Source organism: Pongo pygmaeus, chromosome 7, assembly GCF_028885625.2.
Source record: "Pongo pygmaeus isolate AG05252 chromosome 7, NHGRI_mPonPyg2-v2.0_pri, whole genome shotgun sequence".
In the NCBI taxonomy this organism is placed as follows: domain Eukaryota; kingdom Metazoa; phylum Chordata; class Mammalia; order Primates; family Hominidae; genus Pongo; species Pongo pygmaeus.
In genome coordinates this window covers 59,482,491-59,504,851 of record NC_072380.2, presented here as the reverse complement: position 1 = coordinate 59,504,851, position 22,361 = coordinate 59,482,491, and the positions used below count along the sequence as shown (strand labels likewise).

The window sequence follows — 22,361 nt, the reverse complement described above, 5'->3', positions numbered from 1 at the left end:
CATATTCCCAGTGCCCAATACTCTGCCTGGCACAAGCCTGACCCTCGAGAAAGGCTGAATGACATTAGGTCCTGTTGTCTGGCATTGTTGGGCTTGAGCAGTGATTGCCATGTTGTGCGAATTGATTTGTTACATGGATCTCTCTGCAGATTGTGCTACGATGCATTTACAGAGAACATGGCAGGAGAGAATCAGCTGCTGGAGAGGAGAAGACTTTACCATTGTGCAGCATACAACTGTGCCATATCTGTCATCTGCTGTGTCTTCAATGAGTTAAAATTTTACCAAGGTTTTCTGTTTAGTGAAAAACCAGAAAAGGTAGGCCTCTCCTAAGATGTGCACTATTGTCATTGTAGGAGTTCAAAAGTTAGATTATATCAGTTAAACTTATAGATAATTTGCACCATCTTATATTAAAGATGTGGTTCGTTTAATTCTGCATAGGTATATTTAAATCTGGAGTGCTTTTCCATGAGCTATTAGACAGCATTCATTCTAAAGTAACATTGGTTATGAGGATCTTCACCATTCAGCTATTTTTATATGATTCTTTGTATTCACAGAACTTGCTTATTTTTGAAAATCTGATCGACCTGAAGCGCCGCTATAATTTTCCTGTAGAAGTTGAGGTGAGTGAAATTTTCAATGTTCTAAGTTAAAAAAAAAACTTATCAAGTGCTCACAAAGAAAACCATATTATGTCAAACACATTAAGTTGCCAATATTCAAGTCGGCTTTCAACAAAAACTGGTGGTTTCATATGGTTTCTACAAAATCTGGCAATTGTAGCTTCAGATACAATCTCAGGCAACTACAAAATTTGTCAGAACTTGATTTCATCTCTTGACATGTGAAGGAAAGACGGTGCCAGTAAAAGGAAGTGTAAGGACATATCCCAGAAGTTGTTTTCTGAGTGAATTACTCCAGTCAAAGAAGTTGAGATCCTTACTGTGGCCTTGCTTGAGCAACGTGGCAGGATCATGGAGAAGTCATGGATTAACTGGAAGACTTGCTCTGGCAGATGGGACAGGGTTTGTTTTAGCCAAGCTCAGATTGACATGCCAGCCTTAGCAGTTGGGCAGTTGGTAAGAATGTGGTGGTTGCTGCCTTCAGCACCCATTGGAAATGGGAAGGTGGGCAGAGAGCTGAGCTCATCCACCATGGCGTGCACTTTCTCCACACAGTTGCTGACCTCCACCATGTCTTAGTGCTTCACCACTACATGTGAATGGTGATACTGCCTTGTACTTCTTCTGAACAAGACTAGGATTGTTTTCTAGGCATATGTTCAAAAGAACTAAAAAACAACAAAATTAGCACCAGTTTATTAAGCGTGTAGACACATGCTGTATGTTACTTCTATATTTTACAACAATTACAGGCACTATGATATATCATAACTAGATTTGAAGAAATTGAGGTTCAGAGATAAATAAAATTTATCAGCAGTCCAGGCATAAGAGCTTGGTACAGACTGTATGCAGTGAGCTGTACCAGAGCTGAGATGGAGGTTAAGTGCCTGGGCCGAGTTCTGTGGGAATCTGCAGGATGGGCTTTCCTTAAGGGACACTCACTAGTCTCTTTTTGAGGTTATTTTTTAGTGCTTTTAAATTTGTTTTGTTTTGTTGAAAAATTTATAATTGTTTTTGCCAGATTGCTACTAAAACAGAAAAAGTATGACTATTATTATAAAATGTTTTACATTATTTGTTCTGCCCAATAGGTTCCTATGGAAAGAAAGAAAAAGTACATTGAAATTAGGAAAGAAGCCAGAGAAGCAGCAAATGGGGATTCAGGTAGGATGTTTTCAAAATCATGAGAAAGGATTCAAATCGATGGGTTATTTTGTTTTGTTTTGTTCTAAGACAAATAGGGGAGTAAGGTATTTTTTATGTAAATAGAAAATAAGTACCCTAAAACATTGAAATTGAGTTTGAAAAAGTATTTTAAATGGCAAATGGAATTGTATTTTGAAAGAAATGTACTTAGCTAAACTTAGCTCCATAAAAAGGTCTCAGAGCGGCTAGATGGGGCTCAGATATGTTACACTTTTTTAAAAATACAAAATTAGCTTGGTGTCTTATTGTTTGCATATGGATTGTGTTTGTGTGTTATTTAGATACATTCAGAAGTCTACATTAGAATACAAGTCCTTTCCAGCCACTTTCTGTGCCCAGCCTCACTGTGGGTTCCCATCTCCGGCAGGACAGAGCTGCTCAAGGCCCCTGACCTGCCGACCCCCTCCCCTGCAGCCCTTCTTACTGCTTACTCCAGCATATGGCCCTTGCCTGTGCCTTGTAGGTGCAAGGCCTGCTTTTGCCCTAGGTCATTTGCACTTGCAGTTTCCTCTAATACCCTCAACCCCAGGTATCAGCATACCTCATGACATGTTGTTTAATGCCAACCCCTGAAGTAGACTCTTCCTGGCCTCCCTATTTAAAATTAGTCCACTATCTCTCTATATGCTCCTTGTTTTTGTTTTTTGCTTAATTTTTCCTTATAGCTTTATCATCATTTCTTGATATGAGAATAAAATTTGAACCAGTTTTCTAAATCTCTTAGGTGTTTTGGATTAGCTACTTTTCAGTAGTATTTCTTCCCACATTTATGTTAGACTTAATGGGCAAAATGTACATCATCAAAATTTTAAATGCAAAGAAAATTTGTTAATCATATGCAAAATTGGACCAGTATAACAATTTCCTTGTCTGTGACAGAATAACTGCTTGATAACAACAAAAAGAAAATGAGATCTCTTCCCCATTTCTTTTTTGCTTTCTTAATCTGGATAATAGGTTAATAATCACCGGCTTGATGAAAACCTTAGATTAAAATACGCTTTAATTTTCATATCATTTGAATTTAGAGAAATACATTCTTACTAATTATGTTTGAATACATGTAATTTTCTCGTTTTTTATATTTCAGATGGTCCTTCCTATATGTCTTCCCTGTCATATTTGGCAGACAGTACCCTGAGTGAGGAAATGAGTCAATTTGATTTCTCAACCGGAGTTCAGAGCTATTCATACAGCTCCCAAGACCCTAGACCTGCCACTGGTCGTTTTCGGAGACGGGTGATCACATTTCACATACTAAAAGAATATTGTTGATGTTTATGAAGAAAGGGGGTCACAGCTATGCCTTGCTGTTACTACAGGAAGCCAGTTCTCTGTCCATTGACAACCCTCGGAGTACAGAGTTAATTTGGAGAATTTTCCAAGATCTAATTCCTAGCCTTTTATTCTGTAGGCTCAGCAGTCAGATATCATCAGCACAGTAGGAGGTCAGGGGTCAACATAGCAAAGATGCTTTGACCTGAGGTGCACTCCCAGGGAGTCACCATACAGACGGTTCAGGGGGTTAACATAGCAGAGACATCTGGCCTGAGGAGCCACCCTGGGGAGTGACCATAGATGGGGGTCAGGGGTCAGTGTAACAGAGACATCTGACCTCAGGAGCCACCCTGTGGAGTGACTGGGCAGACGGGACATGGGGACTATGTACTTGGGATGCAAGGAAGACATGAAATCCTTCTTATCTGTTAATTGTACAGTGAGTGTATTTGATATTATTACCAAATTATCATTATTACGTGTTTGTTATATGCTGTTGCCCCAGAAAGAGCCTCCCACATCCACGGCCTTGTCCACTGAATGTTAACTGTACCCTCTGCTCTCCTGGGCCCTCCCTTTCGCAGGAGCAGCGGGACCCCGCGGTGCATGATGATGTGCTAGAGCTGGAGATGGACGAGCTCAATCGGCATGAATGCATGGCGCCCCTGACGGCCCTGGTGAAGCACATGCACAGAAGCCTGGGCCCGCCTCAAGAAGAGGTGCTTTTCCCACTCATCTTACCTGTTAATACTATATTCATTGGTGTCATATTGAGAACGAACAATTAATATTGAAGACAAAACCAAACTGCTTATCAAATAAATGTGATTTTTTTTGTTCATGTCTTACTTTGTCATTGTTTTCCCATAATATCAAAATGTATCGTTATTTTATTCCACTTTTTAAGGTAATTTTGAATGTTTTATTTTAGGATTCAGTGCCAAGAGATCTTCCTCCCTGGATGAAATTCCTCCATGGCAAACTGGGAAATCCAATAGTACCATTAAATATCCGTCTCTTCTTAGCCAAGCTTGTTATTAATACAGAAGAGGTAAGTAATTGATTATTTCTTTATTCTTTGAATAGATTCTATAAGTCTGTTTATTCAATTCTATGAATGAATCAATTGCAATTCTATGAATATACTTAAAAACACACACAAAAAAGGAAAATATAAAGGGACAGAGCATGACATTTTTGTTCTCTGATTAGCCATCCAGTATTTATCTACTTGTTCATCACCATTCTTTTATCGTTTTTAACACATGTAAATTCACCTCTCGTGAGTTAGAAGTGGTCTTTGTATAAAGTACATGTAGCCGCTTTCTTATGGCTGCCAACGTTCTTTCCTTATAGTAGAAAAAAAAAAAAGCGGGGGGTGGAGCAGGAGAGAAAATATTCCTGTTAACTCTATATGAAAAACAGCTGACTCTTAGGCAGTTGCTGAGTTTGTGAGGTAGGAGCATCTTGGAGTCGATTTTGGAAAGGCCTTTGAGCTAGACGTGGCGAAGTGCAGTGAGAGTTTGCAGTAGGCAGGGAAGGAGTAGCATAGCACGGGTGGTCCCTGGGTGAGCCAAGCAGGTCTGCACTGACTGCCTGGGCTGTGGGAGTGTGGTCTGGACCAGAGCCAGGCCAGGCCATCCAGAGCTATGCAGAGGGTTGGGCTTATTCATTGAGCACCAGGGAACCACTAAGGGCACTAAGTGGTGGGGTGACACCATCCACTTGGCTCCATAGAAGGTCATTCTGGGCAGCTCTGCAGACGTGGTGAGTCTGTCAGGAGGTCCCTGACAGGCTGCTCTAGGGCTGCAGCAGCACCTGCTTTCCTCGGGGCTCACTTGATTCTTCACACCTTGGGCACATGGTCTCAGGGTGCCATACTGGGGGGACTCAGACAGCCGTGGCCTGAGATCAAGCTGCTGGCAGGGTTGGTTCCTTCGAGAGCTATGAGAGAGCCTGGCCCAGGCTGCTCCCAGCATCTGGCAGCCTCAAGCACTGTGTGGTGTGTCAGAGGCATTCTCCCTGTGTCTTCACTTCATCTTCCCCCTTGTATCTGTCTCTGTGTCCTGATTTCCTCTTTTAATAAGGACACCAGTCGTATTTGATTAGGGCCCACACTAATGACTTCACTTTAACGTGCTTACCTCCGTTTTGGCTTTAGGTCCAGTCATAGTATAAAATTTTAGCTGATGGAAGATACAGTCTTGTATTAATATTTTGGCAGTTTAAGACCATTCTTTGATGTTTGACTTTTACATCCTCTTGTAGGTCTTTCGCCCTTACGCAAAGCACTGGCTTAGCCCCTTGCTGCAGCTGGCTGCTTCTGAAAACAATGGAGGAGAAGGAATTCACTACATGGTGGTTGAGATAGTGGCCACTATTCTTTCATGGACAGGCTTGGCCACTCCAACAGTAAGGATTGATGCATCTTTTATGTTAATATATTATCCTTTGCCAATAGCCTATAGAGCCTGTGACACATAATTCAGGTCCCTCTCACTGACTGCTATGGTTTTCAGCATTTGTTGCTACATTGCTGGTGTGCTCTTAAACCAAATAGCCTCAGCCTGCTTTGGTTTTGTTTTGTTTCCTTTGCCTTTGGTAATTCGTCTGACCTTGCTTTTATTATGAAGCTGTCAGGTGTTTGTTTTGTTTTGTTTGCTGCCTTTACTTGCCTTAGAAATGAGATTGCAAATTTATTAAAACTATGTGTAAACTGAACGTCAACCAACCCTGAATGGGAGGCTCTGAGGACTTCTGTCCTGAAGTCCCTGGATTTTGGCATTTGTGCCAGCTTCTCTACTCCCAGAGTATTGACTGATACCAGTAATGGCAAGATTAGGGCTAAAGCAGTAGCTGCCAGATGATAACACCATGTTATGTTGAGGCAAATGCCGTACCCACCAGTGTAGACGTGTGTGTGTGTGTTGGAGCTTTGCCTACTCATTTAAAACTGTGGACACTGACAGCATACGAACGTTTTCATGTGAGGAGATGGTAGGAACAGTCTGTATTAAATATAATATACACATGCGGGGCCAGGCATGATGGCTCACACCTGTAATCCCAGCACTTTGGGAGACCAAGGCAGGCAGATCACTTAAGGTCAGGAGTTTGAGACCAGCCTGGCCAACATGGTAAAACCTTATCTGTACTAAAAAAATGCAAAAATTAACTGGGCGTAGTGCCACATGTCTATAATCCCAGCTATTCGGGAGGCTGAGGCAGGAGAATTGCTTAAACCCGGGAGGCGGAGGTTGTGGTGAGCTGAAATTGCACTACTGTGCTCCGGCCTGGGCGACAGAGTGAGACTACGTTCCCCCAGCTCCACCACCACCCTGCCCACAAAAAAATACATGGAGCTTTCTCATACGCTTGTCTCTGGATGTACCTATCTCATTTGTTTCACGGTTAACCAAATTTAGATTTCTTTGTCTTAGTGTAATGAAATACTTTGTTTTCTGCTTAATAAAATGAAAAAATTAAGAGGGGTTTAGTTTAACAAGGGTCCGTTGGAAGAGATTGATGTAGCTGTCAGCAGCTCAGCTGAACTCAAGAGAGTGGAACTGCCGGGCTTGGGGGAGCTGAATAAAGCAACAGCAAGCCAGAAAGGTTGCCGTGAAGCTTTTACTCACTCTGGAGTCATGGAAGTGAGAGGCTAACACTGGAGGGAGACTCCCCCTGTTCTGTTTGCCCCTAGAGTGGTGTACTACTCAGCAGCCAGATGGATTAGCACAGACATGGGCCGTCTCGCTGTTGAGAGGCCCTGAATAGGAGGCTCTGCAGTTTTATGGGGAAGAGCTGAGTCAGAAAGCACTGGATACTGAGTCGGAGTGGGGAAAGTGCCTTCATGCTGCTCCCCTGCCCTGCATGCGACCCCTGTCCAGGGCCTCAGATAAAGGGTCCTAGGCATGGAGGCTCCAGTGAGGAAGGCAGAGGTGCTTGCATGGGGCATGGCAGCTAGCAGCCTGCACCCTGGACGGCAGCTCTGAGATTGCAGCGCCGGTGGTGCCTGGTCCTCTTGCCAGGTCAGCCTTTGTTGTTGCCTGTTTCTGAAAAATCACAGGGCTTTGAACAGGAGCCGGATTCCTGTAAAATGCCAGATTTCTTCTATAAATGAACTTGAGTTAAAAAATGCTTTTCCAGAATGGAATGCCGCATATTAATACAGAATTTCTGTACCTTTTCAGGGGGTCCCTAAAGATGAAGTGTTAGCAAATCGATTGCTTAATTTCCTAATGAAACATGTCTTTCATCCAAAAAGAGCTGTGTTTAGACACAACCTTGAAATTATAAAGACTGTTGTCGAGTGCTGGAAGGACTGTTTATCCATCCCTTATAGGTATGTTTACTGGTTTTTGCAGTATTGTTTAGAAATTTAGGTTAAAATGTAGCGTGTGGTAAATGATGATTACAGTGAAATTTAATTACATGAAATGATAGGATGAAGAAAATAATTTATTGTTACTAATAAAACCACAGCCTCCAGAGTGTGGCACCAGATGCGTGTCTCGCACCCTCCAGTGGCCCTGCCCTCCGCCTTAGCTTGCCTCTGATGTCCCCATGCTGGGGAGGGGCACCACCTTCCATTGGCCCATGGGGTAGAGGGTGGTGGGAGGTGGGTAGGACTTGTGTGTAATTCCTTTTTTTGTAGCCTGAGGCAAGCTAAAACTTTCAAAAAGTTTTGCTATCAACTAAGGGAGAATTTAGGCAAATAATTAAAATATGAGGGTGATAAAATTGCCAATGTTACAAAGCTGGAGGAACCTGGATGTGAACAGGAGGTGTTAGCAAGCAGGGATAGTGGATATGGGAAAAGAAAAAGAAAGCATTTCTGTAAAGTCAAAGCTAGACCTGGGGAAGAAACAGAAATAAAGAAAAAGCATTTCTTACCCTGAAGATTAGCTTTAGAAAATTCTGTATTTGGCCAGGCACAGTGGCTCACGCCTGTAATCCCAGCTCTTTGGGAGGCCGAGGTGGACAGATTACGAGGTCAGGAGATCGAGACCATCCTGGCTAACACAGTGAAACCCCATCTCTACTAAAAAAATACAAAAAATTAGCCAGGTGTGGTGGCGGGCACCTGTAGTCCCAGCTACTTGGGAGGCTGAGGCAGGAGAATGGCATGAACCCAGGGGGCAGAGCTTGCAGCGAGCCGAGATTGTGCCAACTGCACTCCAGCCTGGGCGACAAAGCGAGACTCCAAGACTCCGTCTCAATCGTGCCACTGCACTCCAGCCTGGGCGAGAGTGAGACTCTGTCTCAAAAAAATAAAATTCTGTATTTGTCTTCCTGCTTCTTATTTGATTATGCGACAGTCTCAATTTTCTCATTTGTGCTTATGTTTCAGGTTAATATTTGAAAAGTTTTCCGGTAAAGATCCTAATTCTAAAGACAACTCAGTAGGGATTCAATTGCTAGGCATCGTGATGGCCAATGACCTGCCTCCCTATGACCCACAGTGTGGCATCCAGAGTAGCGAGTACGTGTTTGCTTGATTATTTTTTAGGTCACGTCTACCCAAACTGGATTGACAGACTTCAGTATGGTGCAGTTTTGATAAATTTAAGGACCAGACCCATGTTATAAATGTTTCTGGGCCAGGCACAGTGGCTCATGCCTGTAATTCTAACACATTTGAGAGGCCAAGGCAGGAGGATTGCTTGAGTCCAGGAGTTCGAGACCAGCCTGGACAGCATAGCAAGACCCCATTTGTACCAAAAATTTTTTTGTCTACCTAAATTTAGGAAGATGGATTTAGATTTTTTTGGAAGAAAAAATATGTTTGGGGCAAATGAGAAATGTAGGTGTTTAAAACAGTGTAATTTTTTCATATACATGCTGGCAGGTGAGAGGTGTTAAGTATTTCTTATTTTCTAAACTGATATTCTGAACATTTATCCCCAAAAGTAATGCAAACCCCTCAGAAGGCTTTGTACTGGGCTCTCTGACCGTGAGGGCTGGTAGACACTGGGCTGCACCATCCTGCCTGCGAGCTAGGGCAGCTGGGTGTGACATGCCAAGACGAGGCCTCAGAAAGATGGTTCTGGGACATCATAAAACGAGCAGGAGATGTCCTGCTCCTGAGGGTTGTGAAGTCAGTGTTGACTCCTGGCCACTCCCTGGGTTTCCACCTGCCATGCCCAATCACTCTCTCTGTTTGGTCCTCCGTGTTGGCCCCCCAGCACTGTTGGACCAGTTACTGGTGCCAGAGATGACACATGACCTCAGGGCTGAGGCAGCCAGCTTTGTAGCAGCCTCAGTGGGAACTCGGCTCCTTTTAGACAGTCACTGGCTGGGGCTTTGGCTTCTACGCCAGGATAACCTTGCAGAGTCCCCTGAGTGCTGACAGTGAATGGGTGGCTCCCTGGGAAGCCTCCTCACACAGACGGCACTGGAAGTATGCTCTTTCTCATTTTATTGTCCTTGTCCTGCTATAGTAGGTGGGTTTTGAAAGGGAGTCAGTGTCCGGTGATCTTGGATAGTAGCTCTTTCTTTCACTGCACCTTTCTGTCTGTTCAGCCTTGTGGGATGGTCCAGCTGCAGCGGTTCTGCATGATGGAACAGCAGACTGCCCTACGCTTTTCTGGTTATGACATCGGGCACCCTTACGTACATGCTGATGTGTGCATTTGTGCATGGAATTTGCATCACATTCTATATTTAGATTTCCTCAACTTAGGCTGTCAATATGACATGAGAAGGAAAATTGTCATTTATATTTGTGGAACAACAGAATGGTTTATTTGATGCATATGTCTTTTCTGTGTTTATTGTAGATACTTCCAGGCTTTGGTGAATAATATGTCCTTTGTAAGATATAAAGAAGTGTATGCCGCTGCAGCAGAAGTTCTAGGACTTATACTTCGATATGTTATGGAGAGAAAAAATGTGAGTGTGCTACGCAATTTTCAATAAATACCTCTTACTCTATTTTGATTTGTTATGACCCTTGATACTTATATGTTTATTTCTTGTATGGTATTAGAAACAAAATGGGCATCTGCATTTATTAATATTTTACTGTTTCTTACTATAATATAGCAAATATAATACTCAGTTTTTTAGAGAGGGCACATGATTTTTAAACACCTTAGAAACTTGGTGAACATGGAGAGATCAGCAACCGACTTGGTAATGTAAAATCAGGATGAGAGTATTTAACCAGCTTTTATTACTGTGAACTTGGTCTCAGGATTTTCTTGTGGAGGAAATTGTCCTGGTAGATAGCCGCTGTCCTCTCCCAGTCCATTCCTCCCCTTGCAGTTTTTGGTGTGGCTGTTGAACAGGGGCAGGGACCTCCCAGGCTACCCTCTCAGTACTGCTGCCTTGCCTACTGGACAGGACTGTGAGATGAGCCTAACTGAACGTTTAAGTGCAGTGCGCTGTTCAGATAAGAGGACTGAATGAAGAAGTAACATGTTCTTTATTGTTTTAAAGTCTTTTTAGAGCTAGGGTCTTGCCCTGTCACCTGGGCTGGAGTGCGGTGGTGTAATCATAGCTTACTGCAGCCTTGCACTCGTGGGCTCAAGCCATCCTCCCACCTTAGCGAGTAGCTGGGACTACAGGCATATGCCACCATGCTTGGCTAATTTTTGTATTTTTTGTAGAAACAAGGTTTCGCCATGTTGCCCAAGCAGGGTAGTGGGTTTCAGGGGCATCACTGGGATAAGGTGCTCTGTGGATCCCTGGGGATCTTGCTGCTGCAGAGCCTGTCTGGGTGGCCCAGCTGGTCACACCCTGAGGACACTCTTGGCTCCTGTCCTCCTCCTGTGGCAGCCCCTTCTCCCTTTCCTCAGCTGCATTTCCCTGACCACCTCCACAGCTCAGCTTTGGCCTCACTCACTGCTCCCCTGCCCGCCTCGTCCAGCCTCATGGCTTTATATAGACTGCTTTTATGTTCATGATTCTCAAGTTTGCACCCCGGCTCAGTTACTCTCCTGAAAGAAAGGACAGAGTAGAGTCCAGGCCACAGTCACTGTCGGGCTGGATGAGAAAAGGCTCAGGAGAAGCCAGGTGGTCCTGAGCAGGCACCAGTGGGCCCAGCGCTGTGATTGGACCCTTGTCCATGTCACCAAGTATGGATTAGTTTGGATTTAAAATAAAATTAAGATGACCCCTTTGGGAAGATCAAACATTACTTGTAATTCATTTTAGGGATTATCAGCTATTTTTGTAAGTAAACAGATTTCTTAAATTCAATAGAACTTTTTTACAAGATGATTCTAACATCCCTAAATATGAGGTTTAAATCTACATAATATGCTTCATTTCCACCATAAATGGAGCAAGTTACAGCAGATCCCCAGGTTTAATTTCTCATGACTTAAATTTCAACTTAAGAATAAAAAACACTTCTGTTTTACATGTTTTTTTCTGAATATAAAAGTGATACAGATTTATCGTAGAAATTTGGAAAGCAGAGTAAACATAAAGAAGTTGGTAAGAGGCCGGGTGCTGTGGCTCATGCCTGTAATCCCAGCACTTTGGGAGGCCAAGGCAGGCTGATCACTTGAGGTCAGGAGTTCAAGACCAGCCTGGCCAACATAGTGAAACCCTGCCTCCACAAAAAATACAAAAATTAGCTGGGCATGGTGGCACACGCCCATAATCCCAGCTACTCGGGAGGTTGAGGCAGGAGAATCCCTTGAACCTGGGAGGCGGAGGTTGGAGTGAGCTGAGATCACACCACTGCACTCCAGCCTGGGCGACAGAGCGAGACTCCATCTCAAAAAAAAATAAAAAGAAGTCAGTAAGAGGGGCTCGCACTCTTCCCACACAACGTCCCTCAGCACCTGTGGCACACAGCTCCACTGTCCTTGGTCTCTGTTATTCATACTGTTTTATAACTTGCTTTCTTTACTTGCTAGATTGTGATCATTTCATTGTGTTTTCGTATTAAATACTTTTAATAAAAAGACATCTGATTAATTGGTAGTGTAATACTATATGTATTCTATATGGGGTTCAGGCCGTTGAAATTTGTGGTTTTGTGTTAAGAGTTTTTCTTAAGATAATTTAAAAATAGCCTCATACTACAGATTCAGTATCTCTATTCCAAAATGCTTCGGACCAGGAGTGTTTCCATTTTCTGGTTTTGCAATATTTTCATGATAGTTACTGTTTGAGCATCCCTAATTCAAAAATTCAAAATTCAAATGCTCCAGTGAACGTTCTGTTGAGTGTCATGCTGAGGCTCAAAACGTTTTGCGTTTTGGAGGATTCTGGATTTTCAGATTTGAGGCGCTCAGTCTGTGTTGAGTTTGCATTGAAAAACTGTTTGGTCTTTGTGCCTTTGAAACGTTGCCTACGCCTCTTTCTGATGTTTGTGAGGAAGGAGGTGAGCTAGGAAGGACAGCAGTGTTTTCCGTTGCTTCCTTCCAGTGGACTCTACTGAGTGCTTCTCTGTGTGGAGGACATTTGAGGACTTTCTGGTTCTAGGGATGCAGTAGGGAACAGGACAGGTCATGTCCCTGCCCTTGGGGAGCTGGCATTTGGGGAGGGGAGACAGATGGTACACAGATGAATATATAACAGGTAGCAACACTTGGTGAAAAGAGGCGGGACATGAGCAGACAGTACAGTGATGGGGACTGCTGTGTGAATAGAATTGCTTGAAAATTCTAGTCCATGTGAATATTTTTTATCAGAAATCTGAACATCATAAAATATGTCTCAAACAATATTTAGCCATTTAGCTTAGCTTCTCAAAGGACTTACTGGTCCTACCACGTGTTTTGGTGTCAGTAGGAAACACTAATCTTCTGACATCTGTAGATGTCAGATCTGTAGATGTCTGTAGATCTGGCATCTACACGAGCCAGACACCTGGGTGCTCAGCACAGAGCACAGTGATGTGGACTGGCTCACCGAGGTGTAGGAACTCAAGGATCCAGAGCCTAAGGGTGTTCAATGGTCAGTGTAGACATCCCCAGCACCTACTGTCCCATCATCTACCTTGTAGGTGATAACATTGAGCACCTTTGTTGGGCTCACTTAAATACTCAAGGTAAACCTTGCTTTCAGTGCTTAACCTACATTTCCACTTTTGTGTATTTGAAAATAAACTTAATTTTTCAGATACTGGAGGAGTCTCTGTGTGAACTGGTTGCGAAACAATTGAAGCAACATCAGAATACTATGGAGGACAAGTTTATTGTGTGCTTGAACAAAGTGACCAAGAGCTTCCCTCCTCTTGCAGACAGGTATGGGCTGTCCAGGGATCCTGTGGGGGCAGGAGGGTCCTCGGCCCTCCTCTCACCAATTCCCTTCCCCGCCAGGTTCATGAATGCTGTGTTCTTTCTGCTGCCAAAATTTCATGGAGTGTTGAAAACACTCTGTCTGGAGGTGGTACTTTGTCGTGTGGAGGGAATGACAGAGCTGTACTTCCAGTTAAAGAGCAAGGACTTCGTTCAAGTCATGAGACATAGGTGAGTGAACACTAGCCCTGCTCTTGGGTCCCACTGGCTCATAAAGTGTTAATTTGTTCAGACGTCTCCAACTCAAGAAGAACCTGTGGGTTTCCATGATATGCACATTTGTGAAGTTGGAATCTCTGAAGAAAAGGTGAAGGCACCATAAGAATAGGATATCTGCTGAGGTGGGCCTGCTCCCTGCTCCCTTGGCCTGGCATCTTGGGGAGCCACATCCCAGGGCATGTTTTTCATCCATAAATGAAGGAGTTGGCCTATGGGGTTACCTTGGCTCTCTTCAGATTTAAAATGTATGCTTTTGAGTTCTGTACCTCTTTTGCCAGGTGAGAGGCTTCTGTTAATGTGTTTAAATTGTTCATTTATTTTCAAAATTGCAACATAGCATAAAAGTATATGTTAAAAGAGAAAGCTGCTGATTACTTACATTATATTATTTCCCTGTCCCTGTACTCTTTTCCGGTCTTAGTCTATTAGTCTATATACCTTTTTTTTTTTTTTTTTTTTTTTTTCATTTTTTCAACTTTTATTTTTGAATAAAGAGGTACAAGTGCAGGTTTGTTACGAAGGTATATTGCGTAATGCTGAGGTTTGGAGTACAGATGAATCTGTCACTCAGGTAGTGACCATTTTACCTAGTAGTTATTCAACTCTTGCCTCATATCCTCCCTTCCCCTTCTTCTGTTCCCCAGTGTCTGTTGTTCCTGACTTTATGTCTATGTGTACTCAGTGTTTAGCTCCCACATATGAGTAAGTACATGCAGTATTTGCTTTTCTGTTTCTGTACTAGTTCACTTACGACAGTGGCCTCCAGCTGCATCCATGTTGCTGCAAAGGACATTTCATTCTTTTTTATGGCTGCCTAATATTCCATGGTATATATGTACCATTTTCTTTATCCAGTCCACCATTGATGGGCACCTGGGTTGATTCCATGTCTTTACTGTTGTAAATGGTGCTGTGGTGAACATATGGGTGCATGTGTCTTTTTGGTAGGATGATTTATTTTCCTTTGCGTATATACCCAGTAATGGGATTGCTGGGTCAAATGATAGTTCAACTCTCACTTCCTTGACAAGTCTCCAAACTGCTTTCCACAGTGGCTGAACTAATTTACATTCCCACCAACAATGTATAAGTGTTCCTTTTTCTCTGCAGCCTTGCCAATATCTGCCAGATTTTTAACTTTTTAAGAAAACCATTCTGACTGATGTGAGATGGTATCTCATTTGCATTTCTCTGATGATTTGTGATGATGACTTTTTTATATATATATATTTGTTGGCCGCTTTTATGTATTTTGAGAAGTATCCATGTCTTTTGCTCATTTTTTAATGGGGTCACTTTTTACTTGTTGAATTAAGTTTTTTATGGATTCTGGATATTAGACCTTCGTTAGGTGCATAGTTTGTGAATATTTTGAATATTTTCTCCGATTCTATAGGTTGTCTGTTTACCCTCTTGATAGTATCTCTTGCTGCACAGAATCTCTTTAATTTAACTAGGTCCTGCTGGTCAATTTTTGTTTTTGTTGCAGTTTCTTTTTAGAACTTAGTCATAAATTCTTTGCTAAGGCTGATATTGAGAAGGGTATTTCCTAGATTTTCTTCCAGGATTTTTGTAATTTGAAGTCTTACATTGAAGTCTGTAATCCATCTTAATTTTTTTATATGGTGATAGGCAGGGCTCTAGTTTCATTCTTTTGCATATGGTTAGCTAGTTAGCACCATTTATTGAATGAGGCATCTTTTCCCCGCAGCTTATTTTTGTTGACTTTGTCAAAGATCAGATGGTTCGGCTTTATTTCTGGGTTCTCCATTCTGTTCTGTTGGTCTGTGTGTCTGTGTTTTTTTTTGTTTGTTTTTTCCCCCCACCAGTACCATGCTGTTTTGGTTATTGTATCCCTGTAGTATAGTGAAGTTGGGTAATATGATGTTCTGGCCTTGTTCTTTTTGCTTAGAATTGTTTTGGCTATTCGGGGTCTTTTTTGGTTTCATATGAATTTTAGAATAGTTTTTTCCAATTCTGTGAAAAGTGACATAGGTAGTTTGATAGGAATAGCATTGAATCTGTAGATTGTTTTGGGCAGAATGGCTATTCTAACAATATTGATTCTTCTAATCCATTTTTTCATTTATTTGTATCATCTCTGATTTCTTTCAGCAGTGTTTTGTAGTCCTCCTTGTAGAGATCTTTCACCTCCTTGGTTAGCTGTATTCTTAGGTGTTTTATTCTTTTCTTTGCTATTGTAAATAGGCTTACATTCTTGATTTGGCTCTCAGCTGTAATGTTATTGGTGCATAGAAATGTTACTGATTTTTGTACATTGATTTTGTATCCTAAAACTTTACTCAAGTCATTTATCAGTTCTAGGAACCTTTTGTCAGAGTCTTCAGGGTTTTCTAGGTATAGAATCATACCATCAGAGAAGAGGAATAGTTTGATTTCTTCTTTTCCTATTTGAATACGTTTTATTTCTTTCTCTTGCTTGATTGTTCTGTGTAGGACTTCGAGTACTGTGTTGAATAGGAGTGATGAGAGTGGGCATCCTTGTCTTTTCCAGTTTTCAAGGGGAATGCTTCCAGTTTTTGCCATCATTCAGTATCATGTAGGCTGTGGGTTTGTCATAGATGATAGTTATTATTTTGAGGAATATTCCTTTGATGCTTGGTTTGTTGAGGGTTTTTAATCATGCAAGGATGTTGGATTTTTTTCTTTTCTTTTTTTTTTTTTTGAGGCAGAGTCTCCCTCTGTTATCCAGGCTGGAGTGCAGTGGCGTGACCTCAGCTTACTGCAACCTCTGCCTCCCAGGTTTAAGCGATTCTCTTGCCTCCTGAGTAAGTGGGATTACAGGCACAGGCCAGCATGCCTGGCTAATTTTTGTATTTTTAGTAGAGACAGGGTTTTATCATGTTGACCAGGCTGGTCTCGAACTCCTGACCTCAAATGATCCATCCGCCTCGGCCTCCCAAAGTGCTAGGATTATAGGCATGAGCCACTGCGCCTGGCCCAGAATGTTGGATTTTATTGAAAGCTTTTTCTCTATTTATTGAAATGATCATATGGCTTTTGTTTTTAATTCTGTTTATGTGGTGAATCACATTATTGATTTGTGTATGTTGAACCAACCTCGCATTCTAGGAATAAAGCACACTTGATTGTCACGCAATCAGTTGTGTTGTGTTGTTGGATTCAATTTGCTAGTATTTTGTTGAGGATTTTTGCATCTGTGTTCATCAGGGATTTGGCCTGAAGTTTTCTTTTTTCATTGTGTCCTGCCAGATTTTGGTATCAGGATGATGCTGGCTTCATAGAATGAGTCAGGGAGGAGTCCTTCCTCCTTGGTTTTGTGAAATAGTTTCAGTAGGATTCATACCAATTCTTTGTATGTCTGGTAGAATTCAGCTGTGAATCCATCTGCCCTGGGGTTTTTGTTTTCTGCTTTTTTTTTTTTTTGGCTTGGTAAGTTTTTTTCATTATTGATTTAATTTAGGAGCTCCTGATTGGTCTGTTCAGGTTTTTTTGTTTGTTCGTTTGTTTTTTTAATTTCTGGTTCAATCTTGGGAGGTTGTATGTTTCCAGGAATGTATCTATTTCCTCTAGATTTCCTAATTTGCTTATGTAGAGGTGTTCACAGTAGTCTCTGAGGATCTTTTGTATTGCTGTGGGATCAGGTATGTTATCTTTGTCATTTCTTATTGTGCTTATTTAGATCTTCTGTCTGTCTCTGTCTCCCTCTATTGATCTAGCTTGCGGTCTATCTCGTTTATTCTTTCAAATAATCAACTTTTGCTTTTGTTGAATCTTTGTGTAGATTTTTGGATCATAATTTCATTCAATTCCACTCTGGATTTTGGTTATTTCTTTTCTTCTGCTGTCTTTAGGGTTGGTTTGTTTTGTTTTGGTTGGTTTTAAGGTGGAGTCTCACTGTGTTGCCCAGGCTGGAGTGCAGTGGTGCGATCTCGGCTCACTGCAACCTCCACCTCCCGGGTTCAAGCTATTCTTTTGCCTCAGCCTCTTTCCTGAGTAGCTGGGACTATAGGTGCACACCACTACGCCTGGCTAATTTTTTTGTATTTTTAGTAGAGACAGGGTTTCACTATGTTGGTCAGGCTGGTCTCAAACTCCTGACCTCAAATGATCCTCCTGCCTCAACCTCCCAAAGTGGGATTACAGGCGTCAGCCACTGCACCCGGACTTGGTTTGTTCTTATTTTTCTAGTTTATATGTGATGTTTGATTATTGATTTGAGGTCTTTCTAATGTTTTGATGTAGGCATTTAGTGTCCCTGTTTTCCTTAATTGAAAAAAATTTTTTGATTCCTGCCTTAATTTTGTTGTTTTCTCAGCAGTCATTTAGGAGTAGGTTGTTTAATTTTTATGTAATTGTATGTTTTTGAGAGGTCTTGGTATTGATTTATATTTTTATTATACTGTGGTCTGAGTGTGTGCTTGGTATGATTTTGAATTTTTTTTTTTAATTTATTGAGGCTTGCTTTATGGCTGAGCATGTGGTTGATCTTAGAGTATGTTCTATGTGCAGATGAGAAGAATGTATATTCTGGTATATTAGGTGGAGTATGCTGTAGATGTATTGGGTCCGATTGTTCAAGTGTCGAGTTTAAGTCCAGAATTTGTTAGTTTTCTGCCTTCCTGATCTATCTAACACTGTCAGTAGAGTGTTAGTTTCCCACTATTATTGAGTGCCTGTGTAAGTCTCTTCATAGGTCTAAAAGAACTTACTTTATGAATCTGGGTGCTCCAAAGTTAGGTACTTATATATGTAGTATAGTTAAGTCTTCTTATTGAATTGAACCCTTTGTCATTATGTAATGCCCTTTTTTGTCCTTTTTAACTATTGTTGGTTTAAAGTTATTTTATCTGATAAAAGAATAGTGACCGCTGCACTTTTTCATTTTCTGTTTTTGTGATAGATATTTCTCCATCCTTTTACTTTGAGCCTGTGGGTGTTGTTACATGTGAGATGGGTCTCTTGAAGAGAGAAAATAGTTGAGTTTTATTTTTCTTAAATCCAACTTGCCACTGCGTGGCTTTTAAGAGGGGCCTTTAGACCATTTACATTCAAGGTTTATATTGATATGTGAGGTTTTGATCCTGTTGTCATGTTGTTACCTGGTTGTTTTGTAGACTTAACTGTGTAGTTGCTTTATAGTATCTGTGGGCTATGTACTTAAGTATGTTTTTGTGGTAGCAGGTATTCTTCTGTTTCATGTTTAGCACTCCCTTAAGGACCTCTTACAAGGCAGGTCTAATGGTAACAAATTCCCTTAATGTTTCCTTGTCTGAAAAGGACTTTATTTTTTCTTTCCTTATGAAACTTAGTTTGGCAGGATATTAAATTCTTGGTTGGAATTTGTTTTCTTCAAGGATGCTGAAAATAGGCCCCAGTCTCTTCTGGTTTTTAAGGTTGCTGCTGAGAGGCCCGCTGGTAGCCTGATGGGGTTCTCTCAGTACGTGAGCTGACCCTTATTTCTAGCTGCCTTTAAAATTTTTTCTTTCACGTTGAACTTGGAAAATCTGATGACTATGTGTCTTGGGGATGGTCTTGTATAGTGTGTCACAGGGATTCTCTGAATTTCTTGAATTTGCATGCCCACCTATCTCTAGTGAGATGGGGAACATATTCATGGACTGTATCCTCAAATATATTTTCCAAGTTGTCTTTTTCAGGAATTCCAATAAGTCATAGGTTTGGTTCTTTTTACATAATCCGTTATTTCTTAGAGATTTTGTTTAAAAATTCTTTTTTCTTTATTTTTTTCTGACTGGGTTGATTTGAAGGACTGGTCTTCAAGCTCTGAGATTCTTTCCTTAGCTTGGTCTATTCTTTTGTTAATGTTTCCAACTGTATTATGAAATTCATGTAGTGAATCTTTCAAATCCAGAAGTTCAGTTTGGTTCCTTTTCTTTTCTTTTCCTTTGTTTTGTTTTGTTTTGTTTTGTTTTCGACAGGGTCTTGCTGTGTAACCCAGGCCGAAGTGCAGTGGTTGTGGCCATGACTTACTGCTGCAGCCTCAACCTCTCAAGCTCAGGCAATCCTCCCATCTCAGTCTCCTGAGGAGCTGGGACCATAGGCATGCGCGACCATGCCCAGCTAATGATTTATATTTTTGCAGAGATGGGGTTTCATCATGTTGCCCAGGCTGATCTCAAACTCCCCAACTGAAGCAATCTACCTGCCTCAGCTTCCCAAAGTGGTGGGGATTACAGGTGTGATCCACCACGCCTGGCTTGTTCATTCTTAAAATGGCTATGTTGCCTTTTGACTGTTGAATCATTTTACTGGGTTTCTTGGATTGAATTTCAGCCTTCTCCTGGATCTTGAGCTTTCTTGCCATCCGGATTCTGAATTCTATTTCTGTCATTTCAGCCATTTCAGTCTGTCTAAAAACCATTGCTGAGAGGCTAGGACAGTTGTTTGGAGGTGAGGAGATACTTTGAATTGCCAGAGTGTTTGCACAAATTCTTTCTCATCTGAGAGGGCTGGTGTTCCTTTATCTTTTTGGCGTTGCTTCTGCTTGGATGGGGCCTTTTGTTTTCTTATTCATCATTTTCCTTGAGGGTTTGACTGTGGTGTATGCTGAGTATAGTCGATTGGCTTCCTTTCTGGGTGTTTTCAGCGGGCTGAGGCTTTGTATAGGATCTCTCTTTGTGCTAGGTTCCTGCATTGGGTTTCACAGGTGTTGGATACTAGAAGAATTTTTTTTAGTGATGTAATTCAGACTATGATCCAGTATATGGTGCTTAAGGGTAAGGGCTAGCAGATAAACTCTTAGATTGCAGTGCGTTCAGCATGGTGCTCTGTGCTGGGGGTAGGGGAAGGGAGATGACCCCCCTCACCAAGTTCATTCCCAGGCCTTAGAGGAGCCCTTTCCAATCACTGGCACCATACTCACATTTCCTGAACCCCAAGGGGGGCCCTGGTGGGCTGCGCTCCCCATCCCTTAGCAGTGGCCTGAGCTGAAGGTTAGGTCACCAGGAGACCTGCAGCATTCTGGAGGCCCACTGGTCCTCTGTGCTTGGCAAAGTCAGAGAGGGTTGTGGGGTATGTCTGTGGGTGGTCTGTTGGTATAGTAGGTCAAGGATGGGGGATCTCAGGGCAGGGTGATGTTGTCGTGGTTGTGCAGCTGGTGAGGTGCCGACAGCCTGGGTTTTTTTGCCCAGCAGACAGTTGTGGGGACTGCCCAGCTCACGTTCCCTCAACCAAGTCTGTTGGTGTCTTCCCCTGTAGCTAGCTTGACCAGCCAGTTTTATGCCATGCTTTCTGCGCCCAGATCACTGGGCTGTTAGGTGTTTCAGGCCACAGGGTCCCTCAGGCAGATGCAAAGCTGGCAAACAGGCCTCACCCTTCCCAGACCAGCCTTGTGGAAGGGGACTTACCCAGCACTCATGCTGGAACACAAACCCACGTCTCACTCTACTCAGTATTCTAAGCAGAGCTTAAGTTCTGGCCACAGAGCTCAGCTCTGTATTCCTGAACGATGTGCTTAGACCCTGTGGGGCTGAGACCAGGCCCACGGCTTTGTCCTCTGTCCCCTTGGAATCAAGCACTGTGCTGGGGTGGCCGAAGTGCTCCAAGGCCACTGGCAAAGCACTCAGGCTGGGTAGTGGAGGTTATGCTGTGTGTATGCCCTTGTGGGAGCAGCTGGGGTTGGGAGTGCCTGGGAAGTTGACAGATAGGCGTGTAGATCAGGCTCTCCCCAGACCCATAGGAAGGACAGCCCTCCTCTTCCCAGCCCAGCATTCAGCAGGGGCTAGAGTGACTCAGAGCAAGGTGAGAACCTGGGGGCATGGGTGCCTGGGGTTGCATTTTGCTGGAGCTGCTCCACACTGAGTGAGACCTGCTGGGCTCCACATAGGCTGGTACTCTGCCTGTGCCTTCTCTCTGACAGTTCCCTACCAATTCAAATGTCTTTGGGGGTTGTGAGATCTCTTGTGGCTAGTATCCCAGAGCTCCACGGCAAGCATGGGTTTCCCCATAGTCACTCTACTCACTCCTTCCTTAGGACCTGATTAGGGCCAGGAGCAGGTCCTGGCACCCGGAGACTCTGTGCAGGCTTCCCAGCTTCCTCCCTCTTCAGCCTCAGTGTCTGTGTTGCCTCTCTATTGATGCTCAGTGCTTTCTTTCCAAAGATCTCTTCGAAGCATGTTGGTTTACTTATTTTGCTCTGTTTTAGTGGGAGAGGCCCTCCTGGCTATGTCTATTCAGCCATCTTGTCCCCCTCCTATGTAAATATTTTTACACAGCAATAAACATGCATTGTGTCAGTAACAAAGAATGTATGTCACTGTCCTAATATCCTTACATTCACTGAGTATCTACTGTGTGAAGCATTCAGCTGGGTGCTATAAGGAGTCAAAACAAGGAAATAGATATTTGCCTCATTTAGAGCTCAGATTGCACTTCACTATACACCATGCCAGGTAGCACGTGAAGTCCTTTTAAAAAATACTGTGCCATTATTAGGTTTTTCTAAAAATAAACTTTTTATATTGAAGTAATTTCGTATTTATAGAAAAGTTGAAAGATAGTACACATAATTTCCATATACACCCTTTACCCAGCTTTCCCCTCTTACATAATCTTGGTACATTTGTCAAAAGTAAGAAATTAACATTAGAACATTACTATTTACCAAACTAGACTTTACTTCCATTTCACCAATTTCCTTCTAGTATCCTTTTTCTATTTCAGGATCCAGTGTAGGATAGCTCATGAAGTAATTTGTCTTATATTTAATAATCTAGTCCATGATTATTTTAAGAATAGAAGTTTTATATAAGTGTAGTGTTAT

General features: G+C 42.3%; 1 protein-coding gene across 4 annotated transcripts in view; it reads left to right on the top strand.

Annotated features, from left to right (window-relative positions):
• Window positions 1–22,361, top strand: part of PRKDC (protein kinase, DNA-activated, catalytic subunit) — a 181,498-nt gene that overhangs the window by 92,817 nt on the left and 66,320 nt on the right. For all 4 annotated transcript variants that reach the window (XM_054498116.2, XM_054498114.2, XM_054498115.2 and 1 more), the window contains exons 43-54: window positions 150–318; window positions 564–629; window positions 1,724–1,796; window positions 2,929–3,077; window positions 3,701–3,835; window positions 4,048–4,167; window positions 5,385–5,528; window positions 7,307–7,458; window positions 8,467–8,598; window positions 9,896–10,007; window positions 13,197–13,321; window positions 13,397–13,546. In XM_054498116.2, the coding sequence (XP_054354091.2) occupies window positions 150–318; window positions 564–629; window positions 1,724–1,796; window positions 2,929–3,077; window positions 3,701–3,835; window positions 4,048–4,167; window positions 5,385–5,528; window positions 7,307–7,458; window positions 8,467–8,598; window positions 9,896–10,007; window positions 13,197–13,321; window positions 13,397–13,546 (1,527 nt within the window). The remainder of the gene's footprint in view (window positions 1–149; window positions 319–563; window positions 630–1,723; window positions 1,797–2,928; window positions 3,078–3,700; window positions 3,836–4,047; window positions 4,168–5,384; window positions 5,529–7,306; window positions 7,459–8,466; window positions 8,599–9,895; window positions 10,008–13,196; window positions 13,322–13,396; window positions 13,547–22,361) is intronic.